The sequence below is a fragment of the Daucus carota genome, chromosome 3, assembly GCF_001625215.2.
Source record: "Daucus carota subsp. sativus chromosome 3, DH1 v3.0, whole genome shotgun sequence".
Lineage (NCBI taxonomy): Eukaryota > Viridiplantae > Streptophyta > Magnoliopsida > Apiales > Apiaceae > Daucus > Daucus carota.
The window spans coordinates 10,182,155-10,194,455 of record NC_030383.2 but is presented as its reverse complement, the minus strand read 5'-3'; the positions used below and the strand labels follow the sequence as shown (position 1 = coordinate 10,194,455).

The following is a 12,301-nucleotide window of genomic DNA, read 5'->3' as shown; positions in this document are numbered from 1 at the left end:
AATGTTGAAATATAATGTTAAGTGACCAATTCCTCCTAAAATCTCAAGGTGTTAGGAGGGAGGATCATATTCTAACAATTAATGGAGCTTTAGAAGGATTTTTTTCCGGGGGGAAAGGGGTCTCTGTCAAGGAGATCCACCGTCTCCTTATGTTTTTGTGCAAGCTATGGAGGTGTTTAATTCAATTCTTGTCAGGGAGAGTAGTATAGAGGACTTCAATCTTTATCATCTAGTTATAATGATACAACATGAACTCTTAGTTTTCCAATTACTCAAATTTATACTCATCAATTAACATGATACAATATATGGGCTATAGTCAATAAGGGTATAAAATGTACAAGATGATCTGCCAACAACTACATGGAAACGGTTGGGGGTGTCAATTCAATTGGGACCCCAACAACTCAAGTACATGACTTTTCTAAGCGATTCTTCGGACTGTACAGCCTTGTTACTCTGATCTGTAATATTACTACTTAAATGCTTCTTGGTCTGATGAGCAAACGAGGAAGAAGAGGACTTGAGATTGTTCTTGACGTGATGGTGAAGTGATCTCATTGTGTAATTCCATCTGCAGAAGCCTTGATCTTTGAGTGCCTCGACAGCACCTACACTTGCAGCAACTAACCATGCTTTGCTTGCGGAACTCATTCTCTTTGCGCTCTGTTTCTTTGATTCAAGCTGGGAGGAGGAGGAGTATTGTATGCCTTTTGAGTGAAACTGTGTGGTTTGATCAGGGCCGTGCCTGAGATTTGAAGTGCCCTGTGCAAAATGTAAAAATTGTGCCCTAATAGTCTAAAAATATATGAGTACATGCAATAATAAATATTGACACAAAACTGTAAAAATCATATTACAATTAAAGTGCATAAAATATTTTTTTTCATATTATAAAAATTAACTGAAAATTGTAAAGAAATAAAACAAGTATATAGATAATATAAAATTATCTGAAAATTGTTTTTCTAGCATTTTTTGAAGCAAACCCACTAATAATATTTTTATAGTCTACATTTTACAACAAATTATTTTTATAGTCTACATTTTATATTTAAATTACTTGTTTCATATTTGAGATATATATATATATATATATATATATATATATCTGCATGTATAAATTAAAAATGAATATAAATTAAAATAAATTAGTTACTAAAGATTGAATCATTATTTTAATGATATAATTATTCCATATGGTCATCAAGAAAGAAAAAAAATAGTATAAGTAGTTATTTTAATTAATTTTAATGAAGTTATTGAAGTTAGTAGTTAAATTAGAATTTTATCTAACTGTGACAATTTTCAATACAATTATTTTTCAATACAAGTATTTATTTTTATTAACATGATTATGATATAATTAATATTTTTTAGAATTTATATAACTTATTCAAGATAACATTTAAAAATTATTGAAGTGTATAACACTTTTCAATTTTTTTCATTTACAATTTTTTAATCTTAAAATAAAATTTACTTTTTTTGCTATTTTTTTCATTTTAACTATACATACATATATATACACTTGCATAAAAATTGTGCCCCTAATATTTGAGGGCCCTGTTCCGTTGAACAACCTGCACACCCTCAGGCCCGGCTCTGGGTTTGATGAGTGAGATGTGTGAGTTGGTGTATAATATATAGGATGAGGCATAAGAAATGATGATAAGGTAGAAATAGAAAACCATGGGTGCACAAGGCTAAACCAGGGGCATGCACCAATTGTTTTAGTGTTATTACACGTTAGGGGTGTGCATGGTGCGGTTTGGTGCGGTTCCGGACATTAACCGTTACCAAACCGATGAATGCGGTTCGGTTCGGTTAATCATCATTAACCGTAACCGCACCAATTAAAACGGTTTTTCGGTTGCGGTTAACCATTAGTCGGTTGCGGTTTTTTTTTGGTTTTTCCACTATTATTTGCTACTCTTGTGCATAATGAATTTTTTAAAAAAATTATAAAATTTTCATGAACATGTACAATATGTTCGGTTACTATTTACTATTGTTTCTATATAAGGATATAGGAAACATTACATACTTTCATCTAAAAAAACCTTAATACACAATAAAAACTAAAACATACGTATTTTGACAAGAAATTAGATGATGTCAAGTCAATAAAATTACCCAAAATCAACTAATCATGAAATTCAAATAAAAAAATGTTCAAAAAGTACATAAATAAAAAAAAGTAGAATAAGTTTCATAATAAAATTTGATCAGCAGATTAACAGCAGAAATATTTCTACTTTGTGGCAAATCACAATAGCCCTAGTTTTCGATCAAGCGCTCCTCCAAATATTTGGGTGCCCGGTTATTTAAGTGACTCAGCAAGTATGCAAGTACGAAGAAGAACCTCCATATAAAATTAGATGTGAAATTTTAAAATGACTAAAATGCTTTATTACTATATATATATTTCGGTTCGGTTAATTTCGGTGCGGTTTTAGTATAAAACCGAAAATAAAACCGCACCACTAATTTCGGTTTTTTATCTCGGTTATTTTCGGTTTTATTTGCGGTTTGGTTTTTTTCGGTGTGGTTTTTCGGTTTTTTTCGGGTTTTTTTGCGGTTTCGGTTTTTCCTGCTCACCCCTATTACACGTACACATGTCAGTTACAGTGTCCAGCGAGCACCCTGTTTCTGATCGAGCCTACCAGGTATTTGGGGAGTTGTTCCTGTTTCCTTATCATCATACTCCCTCCGTCCCATCAGGTTCTTTACGCTACTTTTTGACACGCATTTTGAGACTCCTGTAAAGTATAGTTCTATAATATCTTTTTTTTTTTGAAAAAAATCCTGGAAAAGAAGTTTGACATTTAAACTTTTATTAAAAAAAAATAATTAAAAAAATATTATTGAACTATACTTTATAAGAGTCTCAAAATGCGTGCAAACAGTGAGCGTAAGCTTCCTGATGGGACCGAGGGAGTACTCTTTATTTTTATTTTATTGTCGGGCTTTTTCACTTTGTTGTCTTTTTAATAGGGGTCTGATTTTCGCTCAAAAGATGTTTTATTGTAAGACTTGTATTTAGTTATTCCTATAAAAAAATCGGTCATGTCACATTAATTAAAACTAGCACTGTAGCCCATGCGAGGCATGGGCATGTTCTCATATGCGTGATGAATATTGTTATTGTTCGATAGTGTCAAAATAAATAGTTTAAATTTTAGATCCTTGTTATTGCAGTGTGCAGTGTAAACATATCTTTTATTATTAGAGTGCGATAACTGTTAGTTGTCCTTAAAATAATGTAAGTAAAGTGTCACAATAATATTCTTGTATCAGTGAAGTATAACGTTGATATTCAACTGGTTGTAGTGTATCTTCCTCATTCACTTTCAATATATTTTAATTATTTTTTTTAAAAAAATTGACTATTTCGTCCAATAATTTACCTAAGAATTTAATTAAACTTATAATATATTGTTCCACTGACTATCACACTAATACTCCCGACACATGAATTATCACCCTGATAGGTAACTGGTTGTGACGTATAATCATGATAATCCTTTTATAGTAAAAATTTTGTAGATATTTAGAGTCCTCCTCAGCAAAGTAACACCTTTATATTCAACTGGTTGTGGCATATCATCCTGATAATACTCTGATATTAGAGTACGTTGTGGGTAGTTAAGGTCCTTTCTAATTGAATATTTATATTTTGATTAAATATAGTTAAAAATTTATTATTTCGGCCGGAAATTTGCCCAAAAATTTAACCAAGTTTATAAATATGTTGCTCCACTCATAGTGGGAAATACATTGATACTCCTCTACCTGTGAAGTATCACCTGATACTCAACTGGTTACGATACATCATCATGTTAATCCTCTTGCAATCAAAGTTTTTGTCAGTATTTAGAGCCTTCCTTATTGAATATACTTATTTATGTTAAATATTGTTGAGTCACGAGCATGCTGGATATTTAGGGCCCCAACTTACTAAATATTCATATTTTAGTCAAATATTGTTGAAAATTGGGTAGTTTGGCCGGGCATTTACAGAAGAATTCAATTAAGTTTTTATAAATATATAAGTTTCACTCCGAGTGGAATATCACACTGATACTCCTCTACCATTGGAGTATCATCCTGATACTCAATTAATTGGACATATCACCATGATAGTATTCTTACAGTCAAATATTTTGCGCATATTTAGGACTTCTCTACTAAATACTCATAATTTAGTTAAATATTATTGAGACACGGTCACACGGGAATGTTCTCATACGCGTGGATGGATGTTGTTATTTTGACGTTGTCAAAGTGTTAGGTTTGGATTCTTATTATTGCAAAGTGATGCATTAACCATTAATATGAATTAGATATAGTTGTCCTTATAATAATGTGAGTAAGGCATCACACTGATATTCTTTTACAAGTGGGGTATCATATTGATATTTGACTGGCTGTCCGTATCAACATGATAATACACTTGCAGTCAAATATTTTGCGTATATTTAGGACTTCTCTACTAAATATTCATAATTTGGTTAAATATTGTTGAGACACGGTCACACGGGAATATTCTCATGCACGTGGATGTTGTTATCTTGATGTTGTCCAAGTGTTAGGTTTGGGTTCTTGTTATTGCAGGGTGATGCATTAACCATTAATATGAATTAGATATAGTTGTCCTTATAATAATGTACTGAGCAATGTATCACACTGATATTTTTTTTCAAGCAGAGTATTATATTGATATTTAACCGGATGTCTTGTATATGTTGCAAAACTCCGAATGAAATATCACATGATATCCAATTGATTGTGACGTATTCTCATAATAATTCTTTTACGGTAAAATATTTTAGAGGTATTTAGGGCCCACAGATAATTTAGATAGGCATTCATCCAAGAATTTAATTAACGTATTTTTGTTAAAAATTATGCAAATTAAATTTTTTGACTATAAATTAGTTAGTGTGATACATGCTTTGACGATATAATTATTTACCTACCCATTAATAATTAACATATTATTTACAAATTTAATTATGAATAAATTAATATGTTAGATATAATCACACATACTCCCCCCGTCCCTATTTACTTGTCACTTTGACTTTTTGCACGTAACTTAAGGTGATTAAAAAAAATAGTTCCGCTCATTATTTTTACAATTTTCTTTTTCTGAATTAAAATATAAACTATAAATTTTAATTCAGAAAAAGAAAATTTTAAAAACAATAAGCGGAACTATGTTTTTTAATCACCTTAAGTTACGTGCAAAAAGTCAAAGTGACAAGTAAATAGGGACGGAGGTAGTATTAATTATAAATATTAATTTAATGTATTACTCCCTCCGTCCCCCTCAATTGTTTACATTGGAGGGGGACACGGAGACCAAGACAATGTATGAAAAATGAGTAAAGTTAGATGAAAAGTGGGTAAAGTGGTGGGACCCATCAATATTTAATAATAGATTTGAGATAGTGGAGGAAAGTAGTGGGTGTAATAGTAGTTTTTATTGTTAAATATGAGATAGTGGGGGAAGATAGTGGGTGTAATGATGGAAAAAACTTACTATTTATGGTAACGTAAAGAAATGAGAGGGACATCCCAAAATGGTAATGTTAGGTCCTGAATTAGGCGTAAATTAAGCTAGAAGGGGGGTTGAATAGCTTAATATCCAATTTAAAAAATATAATTGCCTTTTAAAAATATTTTCCAAGTTTTAAATATTTTTACCGTGTTGTTTAGCAATTATATGTGCGGAAGTAAAGAGCAAATATCACACGGTCGATTTTATCCTGGTTCGCGATGGAGCAACCTCTAATAGATTCTCTCACCCCTAGTCCAGTCCCCGAGCTCCTCTCCGGACTCGAGATTTTTCACTATAAGAAAGATGTACTCCTTATAGCCGGCGGAGAAGCCTTTACAATCTAAACTTACAAATATTTATCTTGGTTCGTAACTACCCGTTACAACCTCACAATAGATGTAAAAACTCTACTTGACTTATCTTAGAACGTAACTCCCTGTTACTTCTTCAAAGTCGGTGTAGAACCTTGGTGTAGTCTTTGTATTCCTAAGCTTTTGCGGGTCTTGGATCTTAGGTCTTAGATCTTGGGTCTTTTCTTTTCTTCACGGTGCGAAGACGACTAACTCCCCGTTAGTTCGTCTAAGACTTGGGTCTTAGAACAAGAATCACCTCACTTCACTTCACCTCACTGCAAAAGTTAGAACACAATATCTACGAAACAAACAAGTTATAAAAGATGAGTTTTGAACTAGTATGTTACTGTACTAGTTCGGAGATGACAATAATATTCAAGATATAAATATTATGGTCAAGTATATTATACTTTCTTTGGATCTATAATATAAGATCAAGTATACGTTTAATTACTCCAAGTATAGTAAAGTTGGGAGTAATTAATCAAGCCTTTTCTTTTAAGCAAGATATGCTTAAGGCTACACAAGTATTCTTTTCTTTTGATTCAAAATGTTGATCAAAGAATACTTGGTTTACAAAACTCCGTTTTGAGATATATTGAGAGATCTCGGAGATTGTAAAATATCCTTTCTTTAACTTCTTGCACAACTTGATAAAGCCAAGATAAATAGAATGTGGGTGGCTAGCCTCTTTGAGTTGTGCTCTTTGAAGTTTAGGATGTAGAAAGCTTCCTCGAACAATAGTTCGGAATATTCGATATTTTCCCGAGATAATAAAGTTAAGTTAGTGCGGGATCGAATATGCTTTCTCTAGCTTCTCAAAGTTTAGCCAAGATAATAACAACAAATAAGTTGCTAAACTTTGCTTTTGAAGCTATAGTGATTAAAAGCTCTTTTGTCGTAAATCTTTCTTCCACACAACACTAAGGTGATAGATGGAAGGACGACGATGCTTTTATCACAAATCTCTTGTAGAGATTAAGTACTCTTGAAACTATGTTCAAATCTTTTGTCTCTTTGAAGAGATCGAGTACTTCTTCGGATGTTCTTTCTTTGTTCTCTTTAAAAAGAGAGAGATATATATATCTTTTATATCTTGAACAAATCCGGATCTTTTGGTCTCTTTTAGAGAACCTTGTTGAAGAACTTGTAAGATGAAGAGAGTTTAAGTACAAAGTCCTGCAACAAAATGGTCGGTTAAGACACAAATAAGAAGCTAAGAAGAAACCACTTACGGGAGATGACCGGAAAAGTTCGCCGGAAAAATTCGCCGGAGGTTCGGCCGGATTTTGGGCACTTGGACGAACTTGGGCAGCCTTTACGGAGGCTTGGAAGTGATTGTGGGTGAGCTAACTTGGTGGGTTAGAGCTTGAGAATCAAAACCTTGTATATATGAATATATATTTGAGAGAGGGAAGGTTTTGGGTGAGAAGTATTAAAGAGAGAGAGTATAAACTTGAAAAACTTGATGACTTCTAAAAATCTCAGCACTTTCTTGGCTCTTAGCTTAGAAGTATTTTGGTGTGTGGGAGGTGGGTATTTATAGAGGGAAGTGGGTGGAGTGAATGGTTGAGATGAAAGGAAAATAAAGGGTGGAGATTGAAAAGGTGTGGATTGTGGTTTTGTTGTGTTTGTTTGCCACTTGCATAATAAGACAAACAACTTTATGGGAGAAATCTCAGCTGAGTTGTGTCACTAAAAGACAAACACGCTTACCGAGAATTTGATTAATAACGTAACTTTGTATCGTTATTAAATGCGATGATTTTTCGAAACCTCCAATAAATTACACCAAAAATATGATAAATCATAGAATATTGGAAAATGGTGATCTGGAAATTTTGGTCAATTTTGGTCAATGTTGACTTGGTCAAACGTCCAGTCAAAGATCCCAGTCAGCCCCTAAAAATCGCGTCCGGACCAAACTTCTCAGAAAATTACGAAAATTTTACTATGCACCAAAAACATTATTCAAATGATCCATCTCAAGTTTCAAGTCATTCTAGCAAGTAGAAGTATTTTATTTGGATTTAAAACGATAAAAACCGGTCTCCGGGTTTGAATAAAATACGATTAGCCATTTGCGAGTTTGAACAGAACTTTGGCTAATATTTTGACTTGAGTAAACACTTTGAAATATATTTCCTTGAAGATAAAATATTTTGAATTTTGAAGGAAATATTTTGAGAGTTTAAAATAATTTATTCCGTAAAATAATAAATTGAATAATTGGGAATAAATTACTTTAAACTAAAAGACTTGAGTAATAAATTTTTGTCTTTTCAAATAAATGTCAAAAGAGTGTTCTAAAGAATATAATGAATGTATATTCCTTGTTCAAGCTTCTTTTGCATTTCGCTTTTGCAATTGTAAAACAAGAAGATACCATTAATCGATATTTCTCGTCCGATAAATTGCGATGTAAAAATTTGAATACTCCTTAGAAAAATATTGAAAATCTTTTTATAAACAAGGAGTATTATTTATATTTATATAATATAAATATAATTTTGGAAATTCTTTTTGAGCTAGTTTGACCATTTGACTTTTGACGGAATCAATTAAATAAAGATGTCCTATTGGAGAGGATTCTAAGTGAATTTAAATTTTATGTAAGTTATGCAAATATCAAAATAATCTTTTTATCGAAGATGTCCTTTCAATCTTCCCCTTTTTGGTATTTGCCAAACAAACATAAAATTTAAATTTTTAAGTGTGTGCTTCCCCTACGTGTATGCATGGGTTTTTGAAAAAATATTTTTGCACATAAAATATTGGAGCACACAAGCTAAATCCTCTTGATTAATTCCTGCACAAGGCAATTTTAATTTGTCAGTATGGGCTCAAAAAGAATATATTAATTGAAGAAATTTAAAATTTTAAAATTGGAGTCCAATTTCTTCTTCCCCTTTTGTTTGGAAAATTGCCAAAAATTAATATATCTAAAAACAAAAATGGGGAGACAAACACAATAAGCATGGCAATTTCCTTCAGTAAAATTAAGCATAAGTTGAGTGACTCACTGCTTTAATATACTTATCTCATAAAAAATAACACTTTTCAGGAGGTGTACATTCATGATATGTGAACAAGACCTGCTAAAAAATATTTGCAAAAATTTTATGACTAAGAATTTATTTCTAGCAGATAGAGTTCATGCTATATACTACTCATGTGATGACAAAGCACAGGAGAGAGAACGTAGTCATGCTTTGAAGAGAATTTTCAACACGATCAATCATGGCAATTAGTCATGACAAATTTTTACTCCTGTACTTAGCAACAACAGTATTATATGACCTTGTCTCCATGAGCCCTGCATGTACATTAATTCATTTTAACTAAGTCTACATTTGCTAGACTTAATTGGTCAGATACAAAGGTTTTCCTGTAAAGGTAGAAATCAAGTATACTGAGGATATAAGAATGAATTATGCATATTTTTCAAGTCCAGATAAACAACTCATAGTACACTCGATCATATGAAACTTAACAAATTAGGAAAAATTGCTACTTAATCACATGTAGTTCAAGGAGCAAGCAAGTTTTCAATGGCACAGAGTTGTAAGTTGCAGCTTATTACTAACATCTTAAAAATCGGAACTAAGCAATATATCAGATATATAGATAATAGCATAAGGTCAGGCATTAATATTGCAAATTGACACAGAATTAGAATCCATTTTAAACAAAATAAGCAAGAATGTCTTTGCAATATTAGGATCTGACTATCTTGTGAAAGCATGATCTAGCTGAGTTATGAGGATCTAACTGAGAGGTAACAAAATAGAGTTCAACATTGCAAGTCAAACAAGATTCTGTCTAACTCATGCCATAGAAATTTTAACAGCATTTTCTTTCACACAGACCTTAACATACAGATATCATATATATCAAAAAGATTAAATTTAATCAAGATATTTCACTTGGCAGAGCTGCAAAACATGAGTAGAGCACTTAATCATTTTATTCAATCTTCAGACTATCACATAGATTTAATATTTAAACGGAATTATTTACTCTTTGCATCTACAGTCAATTCTGAGTACCTTCAACAGAACCATCTAAAACACAAGAAAAGCTTTTAACCATGGCAGAGATTAAATAAAGGTGCAGAGTTTTAATGTGGTACACCTGATTACTTTTGAAGTCCAAGGAGCTGTCTTTGTTTAGATAAAACAAGAGGTTGGCTTGTTGTGTTCCAATTTACAGCACAACAGCTGATTTTTGAGATTAACAGGATATGTTCTTGTTGTGTCCTCATACTGAAAGCTTCCTGAATGCTTTAGTTAACATAACTGATTAATCCAAGGAATTACAGGATTCCTCATCATCTTTTATACTCAAGAATCAGCAGGCATGTGTCACAGTATCCAAAAGAAGTTGTTAGCAGGAAATAGGATAAATATATCAATACAAAGCAGTTCATAATAATCAGTAGAAAATACTGATTAAATAGAACTAAGTCTCACCCCTGTTTTAGGCACAAATCACTTGGACAGTTTTATCTAGATTTATTAAACCACAGAATTCAATCATAGATAGTTAATTTTATGTCATTTGAGCCAGTAACGATAAAATCTAAGCAAGAGTTTTTATACAAATATTATAAAGTGACGGTCTCTTAACAATATATGTCAAACTGTCCAGAATTTAGTCAGGTCATAGTGAGATCATGAAATATAAGCACATCCTTAGCATCTTTAATCATATTGCAGTTGCAGGACACATGTAACTTGAGTGCATCATTTCCCAACATGACAGTTAATACAAGTCAGTATGCATAGAAATATCAGTCAGTATATGCAGAAATAGGCAGCCAATAGGTCATGTGAGTATTACAAGGCTTCCTTCAAAGTCCACTCCCAACAGTGTTGTAAGTACAAAAAGTACATCTGACTGTTGTCCTATAGGAGGCAAAATCTCAGCAAAGATGTGCAGCCTAAGTAGTTGGTACTGAAAGAGTTTCTCATATTGACAACTTGCAGCAACCAAAGAAACATTCTATACTGTACAGATTTGACACAGACCAGGAAGCAAGAGGAATACAGCTGTTTTTAACTCACAATCCATTCAGACAACACACCAAGCTATATTTGAGGTGCAAATCTCAATAACAATGCCAAGAGACACACAAAACTCAACTGAGTAAGTCAAATATTCAGCTATATATTATCCAGAAAGCACAACTCAAGTGGATTATAAAAACATGTTTTGTATTGCTTCCACAATTAGTTTTACAAATAGACAGTTCAACAGATGATGCATTTAGAGCATAATTAGCAGTTATCGATCAACTTGTAAATTCTACACATCTCAATATCATACAGTCAATTCACAAATCAATATAATTAGATACTCAACAGATGTCTTGGACAGGAGCAGAGAATTATTATTACTTAATTTGCAGAGACTTTTGAACTAGGATTATATTACTTACCTGGTCCTGTGGTGTCAATTCACACAGGACAACCCTTAACCTTGTCCTGCACATGGCCGTCTTTCACAGATTTTTCAGTGAGGAGCTTACTTGTACCTTCATAGCTGCAAAGTTTAGGATTAGCCTATTTTCATCCTCTTTCGCACCCAAACCCGTGAAATCTGCAAAAATGCTCAACTGTACTGTTAGAGTTTGAATTGTGATATCCAAAAGATCAATTGTTATATGTGAGACGAGTGTGTGAATAAGAGTTCCTGAGCGCCGAGAATACAAATATTGTTTTATAACAGATTAGCATTGAAGCCATTAAAGCTGTGGATTTCAGCCATAACCATCAAATCTATTGGGCAGATTAGGGTTTATATGAGATGAAATCGATTTTATATAACCAAATCAGTCCATTTGTACACCGATTTACTCAAAATCGGAGTAACAATTGCAGAAAGACCCAATCAGTCGAGCCAAGCAAGACCCAAATTTGAGTTTCAATCGGTGAAGATTGATATGGCATCGAGAGAGTAAGTCGATCGATACATACAGCTGCTGTTAAATAATAGATTATTTAATATATGTAAAATATTCTTTGAAAATCAACAAAAAATAATCAAAGGCTAGGATTGAAATATAGCAGCTAGTAATATTTTTGGACTAATTTGGATATGAAACACATAAAATAATCAAATAAGATATTAATAACAAATAGGTTCTTATTTAAAGAAATTTAAAACAGAAACTCAAATTGCCGAGTAGTTTAGTAAAATCCGATTGATAAATCTCTTTATCAATGAATTTGAATTCTAGAATTTTCTCGGAAATTTGTGAATATATATATGTGAAAGATGATAAAAATTAAGAAATATTTAACCAATATTGGGAAAATAAAGTGCATAATTTCAGTATCTTAAAGGTATTGAATGATACCCGCTCGAGCAAACAATTTGA

The 12,301-nt window shown here is 32.2% G+C and overlaps 1 protein-coding gene across 1 annotated transcript; it reads right to left on the bottom strand.

Annotated features, from left to right (window-relative positions):
* Positions 1–256: 256 nt before the first annotated feature.
* On the bottom strand, positions 257–734 carry LOC108214314 (uncharacterized). Its single transcript, XM_017386247.2, has one exon. It carries the CDS (start codon positions 652–654, stop codon positions 388–390), a length of 267 nt encoding a protein of 88 aa, XP_017241736.1. The 5' UTR covers positions 655–734; the 3' UTR covers positions 257–387.
* Between the last annotated feature and the right edge of the window lie 11,567 nt (positions 735–12,301).

Coding starts and splice junctions, on each gene's coding strand:
- LOC108214314 (XM_017386247.2), bottom strand. CDS start 654: ATGAGTTCCGCAAGCAAAGCATGGTTAGTTGCTGCAAGTGTAGGTGCT.